The 16,656-nt window shown below is 45.2% G+C and overlaps 3 protein-coding genes across 7 annotated transcripts in view; 1 reads left to right on the forward strand and 2 right to left on the reverse strand.

Annotated features, from left to right (window-relative positions):
* Window positions 1-634: 634 nt before the first annotated feature.
* LOC147252168 (RCC1 and BTB domain-containing protein 1-like) lies at window positions 635-7,541 on the forward strand. Of its 4 annotated transcripts, none has more exons than XM_086220348.1 (12): window positions 635-788; window positions 1,653-1,871; window positions 2,927-3,077; window positions 3,152-3,318; window positions 3,695-3,853; window positions 3,934-4,041; window positions 4,359-4,501; window positions 4,586-4,776; window positions 5,383-5,509; window positions 5,588-5,739; window positions 5,819-5,949; window positions 6,602-7,541. In XM_086220348.1, exons 2-12 carry the CDS (start codon window positions 1,746-1,748, stop codon window positions 6,740-6,742), a joined length of 1,596 nt encoding a protein of 531 aa, XP_086076474.1. In that variant the 5' UTR covers window positions 635-788; window positions 1,653-1,745; the 3' UTR covers window positions 6,743-7,541. The 4 variants fall into 4 exon arrangements, with proteins under 4 accessions (XP_086076474.1, XP_086076475.1, XP_086076473.1 ...); XM_086220349.1 differs by lacking the exon at window positions 635-788 and adding an exon at window positions 798-935; XM_086220347.1 differs by lacking the exon at window positions 635-788 and adding an exon at window positions 983-1,133 and having other exon boundaries at window positions 4,586-4,662.
* Window positions 7,542-7,967: 426 nt separating this feature from the next.
* On the reverse strand, window positions 7,968-13,282 carry phf11 (PHD finger protein 11). The gene is made up of 17 exons (XM_086220350.1): window positions 13,028-13,282; window positions 12,306-12,410; window positions 12,085-12,218; window positions 11,968-12,002; window positions 11,806-11,885; window positions 11,644-11,714; window positions 11,513-11,553; window positions 11,354-11,412; window positions 10,777-10,799; window positions 10,384-10,457; window positions 10,244-10,296; window positions 9,586-9,619; window positions 9,457-9,500; window positions 9,216-9,336; window positions 8,663-8,974; window positions 8,504-8,575; window positions 7,968-8,410 (listed from the first exon to the last, which is right to left on the reverse strand). Exons 1-17 carry the CDS (start codon window positions 13,136-13,138, stop codon window positions 8,331-8,333), a joined length of 1,449 nt encoding a protein of 482 aa, XP_086076476.1. The 5' UTR covers window positions 13,139-13,282; the 3' UTR covers window positions 7,968-8,330.
* A 126-nt stretch (window positions 13,283-13,408) lies between these two features.
* Window positions 13,409-16,656, reverse strand: part of mcf2lb (mcf.2 cell line derived transforming sequence-like b) — a 35,316-nt gene continuing 32,068 nt past the window's right edge. For both annotated transcript variants that reach the window (XM_086220345.1, XM_086220344.1), the window contains exons 29-33: window positions 16,477-16,542; window positions 15,852-15,955; window positions 15,229-15,341; window positions 14,853-14,956; window positions 13,409-14,642 (exon numbers count right to left, since the gene is read on the reverse strand). In XM_086220345.1, the coding sequence (XP_086076471.1) occupies window positions 14,563-14,642; window positions 14,853-14,956; window positions 15,229-15,341; window positions 15,852-15,955; window positions 16,477-16,542 (467 nt within the window). In that variant the 3' untranslated portion in view covers window positions 13,409-14,562. The remainder of the gene's footprint in view (window positions 14,643-14,852; window positions 14,957-15,228; window positions 15,342-15,851; window positions 15,956-16,476; window positions 16,543-16,656) is intronic.

Below are 16,656 nucleotides of genomic sequence, written 5' to 3' on the forward strand. Positions count from 1 at the left end.
TTGTTTAGGTACACCTAGATAATGGTAGAACAGCGTAAACTGATGATTGACAGCCGTTTCTGCTGAGGAAAATCAAGGTCAAACCCTAAAACAACTACTTAACATGAAGCTTGAGGGCTGATGGCTGTGCATGAAATCACTCTCAGACTTTTCCTCATGTAATTTACTGTCAGCACGAGCAGTTAATTGAGATTTTGGACACTTGAAAGCTGTGTTATTGAGTTGTCACTGAACTGTAGCGCTGCGCAGTGGTGTATTTGTCCAAATTTGTTATACTGCAGACTTGTTTTTTTTTTTTTTTGTCTTCTTCCGGGGTGATTTTTTTGAGCAATACTTAGATGTAATACATTTTACGTCCAGAATTTGGACTTCATGGAGCTTAATTATGTCAGTTGTATGGATGGACTCGAGCACACGTACGGTATGAATTGAAATATTGAAGTCAGTACGGGGTCCTAATCAGGTCTGGTGAGAGGAAGCACTGTCACCGTAGTTTTCATGTGTACAACGAGCAATTCTACACTTGCACAATAAAATCAAACGCTCACTTCCCCTTATTCTCCATAAATCGGTTCAAAACAAAGCTAGAATCTGCAGTCGATTGCTTCGGCGTGTTTGTCACGTGACATTGTTATCTTTTTTTCTCCCCCTGTCTTCCGCAAACAAGCGTCAGAGTCCAGAGCGGCTCGCAGCGGCAGCTAAACCCACTGCCCGCCGCCGACCCGTGTGCCATGGTGGACCCGTCAGTCACAGCCGCTAACTACGGCGGACACAGACCAATTTAACAGGTGGGCTAATTGGGAATACCGGTATATGTCTCATGTTTCCTCACAGGTGGCTTGTTAACGGCTGAAGAGGTAGCCGCGTCATTTTATGCCTCGGTTCAACACTTACGCCCCCGCAAGGCGGTAGAAGCGTCCCCTGATTAGCCCGGGGTAAGGGGCTTATTATGTCTGTTTTCGACATCTATATCCTACTGCTAATACGAGGTCCCCTGTCCGAACACCGCAGCAGAGAAAAAGCCAACCTAACAGGCAAATACGGGACAAAAAGATAAATAGCGGAGCGTCGTAAACACTCGAGAGATGACGGAGGTTTCCTCAGGAAATGAATGGACACCAGGGACTCCAGACGTACGTGTGTGGAAACTAATTGGACTGAGGGATCCGTCTAGTACCAGCTCTGCTCACCGCGCTGTGGTGTCAGCTGGATAGTTTGCTGAATAATGTGTTTTTAACAATAGGCCACATTCGGCAGCCATAAACCGTTATTTAACGTTAGCAGCTTGAATGGTGAACGTCCTCCGCTGCTGCTCGCTGTTCGTCCGGCAGCATGGGGATCCTCTCTGACCCTTCTAGACCGCTGGAAGCTCCTGTTCCGCCGCAAGCTTTTATGAGCTCCATTTCACCGGCAACGCTTTCACTTTGTCAAAAGACGGTCAAAAACGATGTTCTTAAAATTTAATTAAAACAAATTACCCCCCCCCCCCAAAGCGGAATTTACAAAGATCACCTTGCACAATAATGTATAGGTTAATTCAATGACCTCAATGATGCAGCTGTTCCATGTTGCGTTTGCTGATCTATCGAGCAATGTGACACTAAACACGTGTTTATGGTGTGACTTCATGTTCATCTCCTCATCTTCGGCAGCACTGGCAGCCTGGACTACCCTGCACCTGCACCTGCTCCCTGCCAGGCCCCGGTCATCCCTCCACTCAACCAGCCTCGCCCTGCAAGTGCATAATGGTCGATGTAACCAAATGGCCCCTCTTCAGCCTCCTGGGGCCCCAGGAGCTCTCCTCTATTAGGAAAGCGTGTGTATTCGGAACATCTGCTAATGAGGCCATCTACATCACCAGTGATGATGAGGTCAGAAGGGTTCATCGCTCACCTTTCCTAGCTTTACAGCACCAAATTGGCTGGTAACCATAGTGAAGCACTTAGCAGCTAAAGTGGCTAATATTTCAGTATCAGGAGTGTGCTGAGGCTAAATCAAGTCGGAGGCAAAGGTACTTTGCTGGGAAATGTAGGAATTTGCCTCTGCGGCTGGTTGATGACTAAATAGGCGACTGCCAACAATGGTCTAGGATATCATACCTGTAATGTAGTTTACAGCTTATTTGGCTGCCCCATGTAGCCAAAAACAGGACTACATTTTTAAGAAGCAGCATTTATATGAGCATGGAAAAAAATGGAATTAAAAAGTCTGGGAGAGGATTAAGAAAACTTAATAAATCAAAGTTTTGCAATGGAAATTTGCTCCACAAACAAATAAAACCAGTATTTTATAGTTTATTGTGAAGAGAACCTGTTTTTGCTCATCTCAATGTACTTGAATAAATGCGAGTGTGGCGTCCAACAACATAGGTTGTCATTACTTTAACTTCAACTTTCTGTGGGGAATTTGGACTTGGGTTCTATTCTGTTCTATTTATTGGTCAGGACAGTTTTTTTTTTCCCTGAGGCAAATCATGGATGTTTATTGGTAAGCACGCGTGCTACAGGCAGAAAGCTGCAGTGGTGGTGATTTGAAAGTGTGTGCATTCATCAAGAAATGTCATTATACTGGAAGTATATGAGGATGTACATGTAGTCATTTACTCACACCATGAGGATTTAAACTCTAATATTAATGATTGTAGAACATGAGCAGCGGCTGTGTTGTATATGCACTTTTTAGTTTGATGTCTAGAGAGGATGAGTGGGATGGGCCCGTTCTCATGTCCTCGTTTGACCCCCGCACTTGTGTGTGTGTGTGTGTGTGTGTGTGTGCGTGTGGGTGTGGGCGGGCGGGTCAGCTCCTGAACAGAGTAAATGAAAGGTGGGTTGTTAGCAGCAGAGCTCTCATCAGCGCTGCCCTCTGCTGTTGATCTTTGTGTGTGTGGAATGTGACCTGTCACCTACTCCGACTGTCCCTCACTCAGGTGTATGTGCTGGGCCTCAACTGCAGTAACTGCCTGGGGACGGGGGGATGCCACAGCACTATTGTACCCAAGAAGTTGGACTTTCTGAGCGGGAGAAAGGTGGTCAGCCTGAGCTATGGCAGCGGACCCCACATCTTACTGGCTACCGAGGGTAGTTGAATAAAGCCTGTAATCTTCCCTGCTGGACTTAAACGCTGCAGAATGACTAATCTCCTTGTGTTTCAGATGGAGAGCTCTATGCCTGGGGACATAATGGTTACAGCCAACTGGGAAACGGGACGACCAACCAGGGAGTCGCTCCAGTGCTTGTGTCTGCCAGCCTGCTCAATAAGAAGGTCACTGAGGTGGCCTGCGGCTCTCACCACTCCATGGTTCTGACAGACTCAGGAGAAGTGAGCATCTTGGGGAAGTGGCATCTTTATCATGAATGTATAATGTGGAAACCTGTTTAAAACATTTCTAAGGGAGCAGGTGATCCAGCTTTGGTTGGAGTCCGTGTTTTTTAACACAGTTCTCAATCCTTTCACAGAAGCAGTTTATCCCCCTGAAAACTAAGCTCAACAATAAGGAATCTATTGTGCTTCAAATGCAGTCTGCTCACAATGAGGTTACTCACTGTGGCCGCTGGTTCTTAGAACCTTGTTGGAACAAACTAAAATTCACATTATATTAACGGGACTAGAAATTAGAGAATATCTTTGTTTATGTATCTAATCCATATTTGAATGTTCAATCTCGAGTTTTCCCTTGTAACTACCTGTCTGCCAGGTGTATGCGTGGGGCTACAACAACTGTGGTCAGGTGGGTTCCGGCTCTACAGCGAACCAGCCGACACCCCGCCGAGTCTCCAGCTCCCTGCAGAACAAAGTGGCTGTCAGCATCATCTGTGGCCAAACCTCATCTCTGGCTGTAGTGGATAATGGAAAGGTGACGACCTGCCTTCCTCCTGGAGCTGCATCATTTTAGAGACTGCAGTGATAACCATGTCCTCTTGACCTCTGCGGCAGGTGTACGGCTGGGGTTACAACGGGAACGGGCAACTCGGACTTGGGAATAAAGGGAACCAGCTCACTCCCTGTCAACTTGTGGCTCTTGAGGGTTTATGTGTTCAACAGGTGTGAAGATTACGCACTCATAAAAACATCAGTACACCTTAAGAAACACAGTTGGGTGTCTTTTTCCCAGGGCCTCATTTATACATAGTTGATCTGAGAATGGTTGCAGTTGTGAGCAAACTCATGTGCATAAACAATTCAGAGAAATTTGGGGAACCTGGCCAAATGCTGATTAAAGTTAAGTTCTCCAATTAAAAAAAAAAGAAAAATCCAAACCAACATTCCGATGTTGCCACGGTTGGACTTGATCTACAGAGAGAGGGGACATGTTAAAATGCTGCTCACATCCAGTTTGTTGGGATTGTTTCCCTCCCTAGATCGTGTCTGGTTATGCTCATTCCCTGGCGCTGACAGATGAAGGGTTGCTCTACGCCTGGGGGGCCAACACTTATGGACAACTTGGCACCGGCAACAAGAGCAACCAGCTGAGTCCCATTCAGATCATGACTGAGAAGGAGAGGTGAGCTAGAACCAGTCCTCTCTTCACTGTCTGCTCCGCTCCGACTGACCGACTTCTCCTCTTGTGTGCTTGTGTGTGTGACAGAATAGTGGAAGTCGCCGCCTGTCACTCCACACACACGTCAGCTGCTAAAACCCAGAGTGGGCAGGTGTACATGTGGGGTCAGTGCAAGGGTCAGTCTATTCTATTGCCTCATCTCACTCACTTCACCTGCACCGACGATGTCTTCGCGTGCTTCGCCACGCCCTCAGTCATGTGGAGGGTTCTGTCCATGGGTAAGACCTCACATCCCCGGTGATGATGTCATCTAGTGGGTAGTTTGACTGTTAGCTAACATCCCTAGTTCTACTACCAGAGGCAAAAGCTGATTTGGATGAAAGTGCACTTAAGGACTTTTGAGGTGGTTTTTCTCTGCTAGCGTTCATTGCAGCTAAGCTAACTAGCAGTCATCTGTCCGGTGAGCCTCTGGAGCACACAGAGAAGAGTGAAGGGTGTCTACTCACTTGTCTGGCTCTGACGATGTTGGACAATTAGCACATTTCCCAAAAAGAGAGTGGGTTTTCTTTGTTGCTGTTTTTTAAAGCAGCATGATGTGGTTTAGTAGGTGCACCCTCTGCTGGATGGATGCAGCAGGATGCATTCAAACCTGTTTGTTTGAGAATCTGCAGCATATGAAGAAGGTATTTGACATCATTTAAAGTGACCAGACTGTTGTTGATTGGGGGAAAAACCAGGACAGAGGGGAACGGGACCGTGTTTTTGCTGTGCATCAACATTTTTTAAATGATTTGAATTGTTACAAAGCTGTAAAATAAGGTCACACTGACAACAAGACGAGGAGGCTGGAGAGTGATGTCACTGTCTGTGGCTTCTTCCTCCAGAGCATGATGACTTCCTGACCGTGGCTCAGTCTCTGAAGAAGGAGTTTGACAACCCCGAGACAGCTGATCTCAAGTTCTGCGTTGATGGCAAATATATCTATGTCCACAAAGCAGTTCTCAAAATCAGGTCAGGCACCCTTCAGCACCAATACAAGTTGTATTGAACAAAGGCGTGGAAGTGTTTCTCACACCAACTGTTGTGCAGGTGTGAGTACTTCAGGTCCATGTTCCAGTCCCACTGGAACGAAGACATGAAGGAGGTGATTGAAGTGGACCAGTTCTCCTACCCGGTCTACCGCTCCTTCCTGGAGTACCTCTACACTGACATTGTGGATTTGCCGCCAGAGGATGCTACTGGTTAGAGACACACACACACACACACACACACACATTCAGGTTGTGTGTTTGTACTCAGTCCCTGTGTTTGCTCCGTCAGGGCTGCTGGATCTGGCCACCTCGTACTGTGAGAACCGTCTGAAACGTCTCTGTCAGCACATCATTAAGAGAGGAATCACTGTGGCGAACGCCTTCACCCTGCTGTGCGCAGCAGTGCGCTACGACGCCGAGGTCAGTCATTCCACCACATCTGTTCACATCTGTTCATTTGCAAAACCACTATAAAAAGAAAAAGCAAAGCAAAAAGACAGCATCGTGACAATGAGCCTTCTGTACCATCCAACATTATTTTTTAGCATATTTCTCCCAACATGACCTTTTGTTGTTGTTGTTGTTGTTGTTTTTATTGTTATTATTGTTTTGTTTTTTGATTACCTCTGATGGTCCAAATTAGGACCCCGGACCTTAGTTTGGACAGCCCTAATGCTTTTTCCTGTATCCTTTTGCTGCTTGTTCATAAAAGGAAAAAAAATAATCATCAAAGCAAACACAGCAGGACAGGTAAACTCAGACACTGTTTTGTGCTACTTTGATTTCACAACGCCAAAATATGATGTCTGTGAATTTGACCTTTGACCTTCTGGATGTAATATGTCATTGTTTTATCCCTTTAAACCTTTGAGTGAATTTTAATCATGAGTTTTGTGTTATGGTTAAAAAGACGTTTATATCCTCGAGCTTTGACCAATCACATCTTCCTTGAGCCCACAGGACGAAGCCTGCCTCCCTCCCCAGGATACAAGCTGTTGTGCTGAAAACCTGCAGCAGTTTTCTTCCTAAAGTGAGGAATCACGTATGTGCTCTCTGTCCTTTTGTCCTCAAGGACCTAGAAGAGTTCTGCTTCAAGTTCTGTGTGAACCACCTGACAGAGGTGACACAGACCGCTGCTTTCTGGGAGATGGATGGCGACCTGCTCAAATACTTCATATGTCGCGCCAGTCGCAACGGAGCCTTCAAGAACTGAGCTCCACATCGAGTGATGCAGATGACACATCCGCCCACCCCACTGACCTGGGGGGGAACTCTGTCATACATCAGGTCCTGAATTCATCCTGGTCCAGAACCACCAACATGAGTTGTATATAGTGACTTTCCAAAGCTGCTGAGGTCACAAGTAGTAGCATCAGCACCGTAGTTCCTCACCACAGTGCCTGACTGCTGATTGATGACATGTATAGATGTATGATAGCGTGAGTATTTGTTTATTTGAAAGATTCTTGCCAGCCACTTAATTTTTCTATTCAGAATCGACCGACTTACTGAAGTGTGCGCGCAGATATTTTGAAGATCATGATCACATCTGGATTTTTGGTATCCAGGTTAAGATGTTGAGGCTCTTTGCACTTGAATGTCATTTTCAGGACAAAGTTGGATCAAGTCTCCTCAGTCTCCAGTCAGTAGCCATTCATGCCTCCACCTCTGTGAAGGTGGTCCGTGTTTGTGGATTTCATGGGTTGGTCTTATTTTGCACTGCAGCAACAGCTCAAGCTTTTTTTTTCTTCTTTTTTTTTTAAAGACTTAGGACCAGGTTTACTAAGAGTTCACAAACTGTCTGTGTGCAACATAGTAGCTGATTTCTGTGAAGGACTTTTATTTTGAAGAACAATTCAGGATTCCAACCAACAAAGTATCTGATGTCAGCTGGATGATCTTCTGAGGTGACGGTGAAACATTTTGACCTCTTTTTTTTATATTTTCTTATACATAAGTACTTTTCAGCATCCATGTTTATACTGCAATAAACTGCACTGGAAACCATTTCAGATTATTTGTGTTATGGTGGTAATATTGAGAAAAGTCCAGCTGTGGATTTGGAGAGGATCAGATGCTCCTCTACATGCCGTTGACGCACCGAATAAACCACAAAATAATTCAGCCAAACAGTGAGTCTACCAGCTGAAGGTCCACCACAGCTGGTCAACAACAGATACCTTTGAGGCACAGATTAAAATGTGATCAAAATTTGAAAACGAGAATTTTTTTTATCTTAATATGTCCACGTAGTGATGGACCTCTGCTCGTCTTCCTCTGACGGGAAGAAAAGCCTCTGTGTATCAGACACGAAGGATCCTGCAAGCTACTGTGGGTTTTCCAAGTGAAAGGTACTGCAATCTCCAACTCAGCCACTAGATGTCACTACAGCCAACACACCGACACCTTTAATAAAAGTTGGAGCACAACGCCGCGTGTGATAAGTAACCTTCGAGTTTTATTTGAAGAAAAGTTTCACAAAAAATAAAGCATTAAAACTTTAGAATATCATTCGTTTTAAGTCCAAGTTCATAAATTAACTGATAAAAAATTAAAAATACAGTCGTGAAAATATTCACCTGTATTCACCTGTTCCTCTTATTACTGTACTTTGCTCATTAATTTGAAAATAAGGCTTAAATGAGTTTATACAGATGAGTTGTGTTCATATCAGGACAATCACATTAAAAAGCTTTAAAATAGCTTAGAGAACATTGAGAAAATTTCACAGGAAGTAAAAAGTGAGTAATTTAGAATACATAAAATCCATCACGTAGCTGATGTTCTAACTGCTGATGGCCTCAGCGCCTCAGAACCACTGCCACCACCTCCTCCATAGCTGCTGACGCCTTTTGTAGTTCCATTTGCTTCTCTTCTAAACCTGTCATGACAATAAGTATCATTTACAGACTGTATTTGGGACGGTGATGCTAACTAGCTGCACTTTCAAAAACTACAGCTGATTTTCATTCACCTCTCTGCTGCTTGGCCACAAGTTCTTCAAGCTTCCCAGATGCCACCATCACCTGTAGGGCGCAATTATAATCTGTCAAGAGAGAGGGGGAGAGAAATGTTTACATTTCAATGTTGAAGACCTAAAGAGGAGTTGGGGGGGGGGGGGGTCCTCACTTACCCTCCTGGCTGGCCTGCTCTGACTGGATTCTCTCTGAGATATCCTCCATCTCCTTTATGAAATCACAGAAGATGGACTTTGTACATCCTGCTGCGTTGCACCTTTTCCAGAAAATTGTGGAGCGCATAGTGCGCCCATGTCTTAGAGGAAGGGTTGCTGTAGAAGTGCAGGGGAGAGGGGATACAGGTGGGTCTGGAGAAAGAGTTGGGCTGGGGACTGGAGATGAGCGGTTAACCAGGCATGGTTCTGAGAGGGCAGGAGAGAGAGGGCGTCCAGGTGTGCTGTGGGTCACGCCTGACCCTGGATGGAAGTCTGAGGAAAGACCCGAGTCCCAGTGTGACAGGAAGCACAAAGTTTCTGTAGAAGATCCTGTAAGTGGAGTCCTGAACCACCCACATCACTGTTACTCTACCAATGAGGATTTCACTCTATATTATAGAATAGCAATCACACACACACACACACACACACACACACACACACACACACACACACACACACACACACACACACTCTGAATTGAATGCAGTCAGCAACTCAGGGATCACTATACCTCCATCTATTTCCTCTGCATTTGTCAGAGTCACCAAGCACTCAGGCGATGAGACCCGTTGCCCGGAATCATCAGCCATGCTGGTCACCGCGCAGGGCAACACACTCACTGACACGCCCTCCTGTAGACACACGAACAACGACAAACCAAAACTGTACCCTGAGAATATTGAAAAGGTTCTGAAATTGAGGGTTGTGTTGTGTCTCGTTTAGCTGTTGATGGCGATAGAAAGAGAACTCGCCAATTGTCCGTTGGTTTCATCTTCGCTCTCCTCCGTCTGATATTCTAAGAGGATCAGCAAGGAAAGGAAATCATTTCTTGCACCCTATTAACTGCTGCACATGAGAACTGAATTTACGGCCACACAAACCTGAGCTGGACACGAAGGGATTCTTGCCTTCTATCCTGCAGGTGGAGAACACAACACCAAGTGGCCAGAGAAAGAACAATCTTAATCCCAATCACCATGAATTTAACAGTCCTGCCAAATAGACTGGATCATCATTTTGCAACAGTTTTTATTTCACTGGACTTCATTTTTTTTCGCGTTACTAAGTCTGTAAAATATCACAAAACAACCCCAAAGAAAATGATCATAACTTGTGTCATCGAGGACAAACTGTCCACGTCACTTCTATAAAGTTGATCTTCGTAGGCTTCAGCAAATGCTCATTATAAAATGATCAGTAATTGTTGCACATTGGTCCTGCCAACCAAGTCAGAGTCAGGTTACTGTTTATTTCTACTGCAACACTGCACACAACGATCCCTCCGCAGGAAAACATTTTCAGCAAATTGTGCGGCACTGACGAGGGTGGCGTTTCAGGTTTGTACTTCTTGACAATCAGACAATGTGCATCTTCAAATATCAATAATAACTCTGATCGTACCTGACGTACTGAAGCACAGGTGACAGAGAAGTGGAGATAAATGAAGAAGGGGAAAAAAAATAGATACTGGATTATTTCATTTTCGGCCACAAACAATGCTGCTTCTCTGAAATAATCCAAGAGCCGACCTCCCTATACCTTGAGAGGAGAGATGGTCACGGGCCCCGATACGTCACTCCGTTCCCTCTCATCTGGGAAGGAGAAAGGCATCACGTGAATCGGTGACGTGTCATCCTTCCATCAACTGATTTAGACGAGTGTGGCATTCACCGGCGTACCTGAGCTCGAGGAGTCGCCAGATGAAATCCGTCTACAGTTTCTAGGTCTGAGTTTCAAAGGTGTCTTGTCCTGTCTGCGATAAACAAAACAGATCTTAATGTCCGCTATGGTTCCTGTCCACGACACCGTCTCTGTACACCACTTTCAAAACTTCAGTAAAAAGACATCCAATACACTCAAAGATGATCTTTTCCTCCATTGACATGATGAGGATTGGGCACATCCTTACTACGGAGTAAAAATTTCTCTTTGTTCTCTGTTTTGAACAGAATGGCTAATAAATACATTCCCCCCCAAGAAAATGATGTGTTCTTGAAAGCTAGAGGGTCGGCCCAGAACGAGAGGCTACAAATACTGTAACACAAACAGAGCAAGAATGAGAGTCCACTTACTTGTCCACGCCAATCGGCTGCCTCTGTTCAGGGGACAAAAACAGAATGAGTAAAATTACTGAATCATTTTGGTCAAAAACAGGAATAAGCAGGAGCTGCGTGAGTCCACTGAGGTGACATTTATTTGCGTGTTTGTTTCCTTTCCTCTCCGCCTGTGATCAAGCGGAACCTCCCAAGCGCACTGGCGTGGATGCGGTTGTGGTGAAGTCCACGTGTAGCATAGTGTCAGCATGGTACCAATAATAATAATGCTGTCATTTATGCTTTGAAAATACCAAAAATGGAGTGAGGATTACGTTGCTGAATAAAACACACGAGTCTGATAAACTTTTGTTCTCCACAAAACTTTTTTACAAAATTCCAAAATGGAATGTTAATATTTGGCTGTTGGTTGGTTTATGGCTCGGCCGACAACCATACGCCACTCATGCGCCATGAATTCATGTGCAGGTTGAGTTCAGATTTGGGCCTCGGTCAGGTCTTAGGCCCAGTTCAGACCAGGATCAAACGCTGCTGCTTTCATTCTGTCTGGATGTGAATCATTTATCTTCAAAGTGACGAGGGACCGTGAGTTTACCTTTATAGATGAACACATCAAACTGTCGTTGTCAGACTGTCCCGCCGCCGTGGAGTCACCTGGCAACGCCAAACACAAGTGAATCAGCCACATCAAGAAAGAGGAGGACTCGTGACAGAACTAGACAGAAGACAACCTGAGACAGAAGGGAAGCCTCACCATCCGCCCTCATCTGATGTGACGGCGGCGCAGGTTCCTCGCTACAAATCCGGAAAAAACACACAGGAAATGACATCACCACAAGTCGAAAACAACAGGTCAACCGGAGTGGACTAGAATGACTTACTCACTTTATCAAGCTGTCAGGCGTGGACACCAAGGAGCTCTTTCCTTTTGCCCCCTCACTGGGGACGCTGGAAGCCTAAGGAGGGGCATGAAGACACAGATGTCTGTGCTGCTTCTTAATAATGATGGAGAAAAACTATCAGCGTGGAGGGTTAGGCCCAGCTAACCTTAGATCCTGGAGCTTCACTGGGTTTTTTGGACGTTCTGGTCTCAAAGGTGTCAAATTCTTGGGTGGAATCATCGTTTTCTGATCATCACAAACAATTTCGGCAGGTTAAATGTTTTGAGTGTTGAACAAAAAAAGAAATCTGGAGGAAGTGAAAACTTACCCTCCGCACGTGCTTGGTGTTGGAAGCAGTACAACCTGAAACATGGATACATAAACGAGTACGTTTTGTGGAAACGTGTTGGAAGTATTTCACACCAACTTCAAATCCCACACTAACATGTATTTGCCGTTGTCTGCATCCTCGAGCGGCTGAGCCCCGTCCCCCACGGCGCACGGGTAGTGGTAGGATCTCCGACAGCGTTTGACTTCACACCCGACAGTGGCGCCTTTTTTCTTACATTTATTACACACCTGAAACGCAAACACACGTGACACACAACCGAGGCTCTTTACAGCACGCGCGCAAGACCAGACCAAAACTCATCAGTCCTCATTTACCAGTTTGCGCCCTCGTTTCACTTCTTTCTTCACATCCTTCACGGAGAACCCGAAGAGGTCGTCGAATTCTGGCACATATTGGCAACAAATCCCGGAGGAAAACAACTGCGAAACCGAGATTGACAGGTGCGAGGAGAAAAGAGAGAGAAAGAAGAAAAAGTGAAGTGGTAGAAGTACAGGCTGAAACACAGCAAGGGAGAAGAAGTGTCGTCTGTACATGAAGGCCTTGGTCCACGTGTACGATCACTTGTACTCTTAACCAACTAATACTGAAGTACATACACCTTCATCACAATACCAGCTATAAAGTATTTCGGTCCAACAACTCAAGTGCACGTTTATACGTTATAACGAATCACTCATCGTCAGCAGTTATTCCATTCGCAGCAACTATCATAGGACAGTTCCCCGGTTATTGGCGGTGAATATATAATCGGAAGTTAAGTGATTATTGGCAGTGGATTTATGGCAGTTATTGGGTTTTAATCATTTTATTCCCGGCAGTTATCGCGATGTTGTCAGTTCTAACGTGAACTTACCTGATGCTAGAGGGATCAGGTAAATACACGAGATTGTTACGAGTTTTATTTTAGTTTTAATAATCACAGTTGGACCAGTGGAGACGGGAGGTTCAACAAGAGTAGCAGCCGTCACAGCCCTCCACTTAACGGGCGCTAACTGCTCACCTCGCTACCTGACGTGAGGGTCGCTCGGGTTCTTACCAGACAGTTCTGATGAGCCGTCACTTTGTCTTTGGTCGATAAAGGCCCGGTGGCCTTGGTCTCCCTGGACCATCCACACATCACACAGGACACCTTCCGCTCTTCTGACATCCTTACCGACAGTTTACCGTCAGGCAACGCCCCGCTAGATCGTGTTCGGCGATTAAGATTCGCAGTTGGGTTCGTGGTTGTACCGGAGGAAGACAACCGTCAACTCTGTGAAGAAGCCCAAGTGCTCGGTTGCCAGTTTCTGTCAGTTACGTCCAAATGAACTTAGCGCGAGAGCGCGGACGCGGCTGAAAATTCCCATTTGCAAGTGTATTGAATTTTTTTTTAATTTTTTTTTTTTAATTAAACGAATTTTGATCCACAAGATTTTTTTTTTCATTCTGTTATCATGACGCTGTGGGCTGGAGGCTTTTTCTGTGGCAGTCATATTCTGGGACTTTGTGACTTTGAGAAATGTTTCCAAGAATTTCAAATTTTTCATTCACGTTAAATTCTTTGTTTAATCAGCGGGAGATGCCCAATTGTAAAAGGCAAATACTTTATATAGTATGGGATATTTCTTGCTACTAATACAGTTGGGTAAACGTTCAACATGGGGGATTTTCTCAAAACTGGCAACTCGACTGAACAGTTTCACTTTCATTTCATCCTAAATTCACGCGCGCACACACACACACACACACACACACACAGAAAAGGACACTGACTGAATTATCACAAGTCCTTTATGTAAAAAAATCACCATACTTAATGTACAATATAGCCTTTCCAATAATAAACATCTCATGACGGACAGATATTAATAAACAATATCTACATTCAGAGCGAGATCCCTCCACGGGGGAATAAGTTAGCGCTATACAGAGATCTCTGATTATTCACACTGATTAACATTTTTCAATTGTAGTGTACAGTAAAACCCACAAAGACCATGAGGTGCTTACACAGCTCACACACCAATTCTGGACAAGCAGATGGACGTTTCCTAATGACGTGCTGACAACAGAGACGCGGGAAGAGCAGTAAAAGTAGCCGAAAGAGGAAGATGTAGTAAAAAATAAAAGGTGGTTCACGGTCTATAAATGAAGACACCTACTTGGTAAAAGCAAGAGCTGATTGGAAAACATTCAAATAAGCCGTATGTGTTTAAACTTGTACAGTAACAATGGAATGATTCTGTATTGTCATCACCAAAAATAGATGTATTAACTGAGATCAGTCCCGCTGCCCGTTCATACATCTGTTCCATAGCATGTCCTTTGTTCCTCCTTAAAATAAACATGTTGGGATCACTTTACTGCACTGGGGAAATTACTGTATGTGTGCATGTCTCCACTGCTCAATGGGACCACAGTCAAATAATTGCTGTGTTGATGCCGTGTGTTGTGTGCTTGATTTAAATGAAGACGTACAGCGTTCTGTGGAAACCCGACAACATTCAAATGGGTACCGACGTTGGTAATACAGCACAAACAGCCACACGACACAAGCATTCAGGAGGGCAGTCTGGTGGTGGGCGATGGAGCTCAGGGCTTGATGTCAGAGAAGCTCGTGCAGGTCTCGCTGCAACTGGACGATGTGCTGAGGTTCCCAGAGCCGCTGCCCTCTGTTGGATGAACACGTTGAAAATTTACGTCACACGGAGAGCTCCGTCATAAAAGGAACACGCTGAATTTGGGAAATATGTTTCTCAGTTTGCCAGACAAACAGATACCCTTCTTTCCTTTCTGCCTGCATTACAGAGCTGCAAACTCCAGTCCTAACCCTGACCATAAATGTTGGCATGTTCCTTTAAGTATGTCAGCGCTGGATTTACCTGAGCTGGTGAGAGACTGGCAAGACGTGGACTTTCCAATGAAGCTGATTAGATTAGCAGAAGCGACCCAGCCCTCCTTGGACGAGCTCAGGTTACGTATAAACCTGCAATGCCATGGACAAATAAACATTACAGGTCACGTCACGTCACGACTGCTGTAATTTACCAGCCACAGAGGAGAGTTTGTTTTCAGGTGAACTACACAAAAAACTAAGAGGCGGCGGTGGAGCGTTAGCCATGGAGGAGCCTTCTCCATTTTAGTTAGATCTGTTCTGCAGATTTTTAACTGGGTTTGGCTGAGGTCACCTTAGTGGAGGTAAACACTCTCCTCTAGTGTTTGTCATTTTTCATAGACGACACTAAAGTGTTCTCGCACCACTGTCCGTCCTCCCCCTCCTTGACCAGCTGCACCATGTCTCCACTCTTCACCGAGACCTCCTGCGCGTTGCTCCTCTCGTAGTCGGCCGTCACTGTGTATTTGCCAGCATTCTGACGGAGAAACAGGAAGACACACCGATAGTAGGAGACAAACAGTATGGCACACAAACACATACGACTCTACTCTACAATAAAATGTCAGCCTTTTTTTGTCTGTTATGAGTGAGAAAACTCACAGTGCGTCAACTTAAAAGCTGTGGACTAACGTGTAAGTATGTGTAGCACCTGCCCTTCTACGTGCAGCTTTAAGGGATGCTGTAGCACCAGAAACAAGAACACCCTGCTAACTGTCAGTGTACAGTAGTACAGTAGCACAGTAGCATCACTGGGTAGCGTTCATAAATTGCTCTGAAAATTTCCAAGATATCCATATCACCAACATCTTACAAGCTGTGGAGTAATCTGCAAACAATGTCTTATACATGTCTTTATAGCTATTGTTTGATGTGTGTGTTTAACACATTGCTGAAATATCATGAGACAGATGGAACTATTTCCCCAAACACGTTTCCCTGTAGAGCCTGAACGAGTGTGTACCTCTTCCACAATACGATGACTCACCAGTTTCTTGTCATCCTCTGGGTCAGAGTTCAGAGGATCCTCAGCGCTGGAATATCCGTCGTGCTCCTCGGACGCATCCAGGGACAGGTTGGCCTTGTTCCAGCCTGAGGAGGTGGAGGGGGAGACAGTTTATAGCAACCGAGACGCATGTGGAGAGCTGCAGGGAAGACGTCTCCAGGTGTGTTTGAGAGAGAAAGAGAGGAAGAATCTGGAAAAGCTGCTTCCAACAGAGTAAATCCCACAACTGTAACCACAGAGTAGATAGATGGACATGCCCTTCCAACAAGGGAATAAAGAATATGGCAGCCAACAATTCCTCCACAGCCGTGTTCACTGAGACCAAAGTGGGAAAAGCTCAAGGGAAGCTGGGAGAAACGGTTAATAAAAGGACTCTAGTAGAGAAATAGTGGTCCAGACACAAGGAGAGAAGCAGCTGGTGTCAGAGTACCTCTCCACTTTGTCTGTAAGAGACTAGAGGTGCTGAACCACCTGGCCCTGCTCAGGTGGAGGGGCGGGGGACCTGCATCTGAGGGAGAGGAGGTAACAGTCATTCACCCTCAGCTGTGCTCATGTCTCCACTCAGACAAGGAGAGCGTGCAGGAGTTGTCGGGGAGACTAAAAGTACCTTTGAAGCCAAATGGTGTAGGATCACTCTGGCGTTTCGTCTTGTGATCGGGGCTCGTCGGGGATCCTGCATATGAGGATAAACAGGGAGAAAAAGAGGTGACGGAAGATATTCAAATGGCAAATTTTGATAAGAGTACTAAAAGTCAAATGGTAAATGGCAGTTTTAAAGAAGGAAAGC

This window comes from Aulostomus chinensis, chromosome 12 (assembly GCF_037954235.1).
Source record: "Aulostomus chinensis isolate RoL2024-O1b breed Wild chromosome 12, RoL_Achi_v1.0, whole genome shotgun sequence".
Lineage (NCBI taxonomy): Eukaryota > Metazoa > Chordata > Actinopteri > Syngnathiformes > Aulostomidae > Aulostomus > Aulostomus chinensis.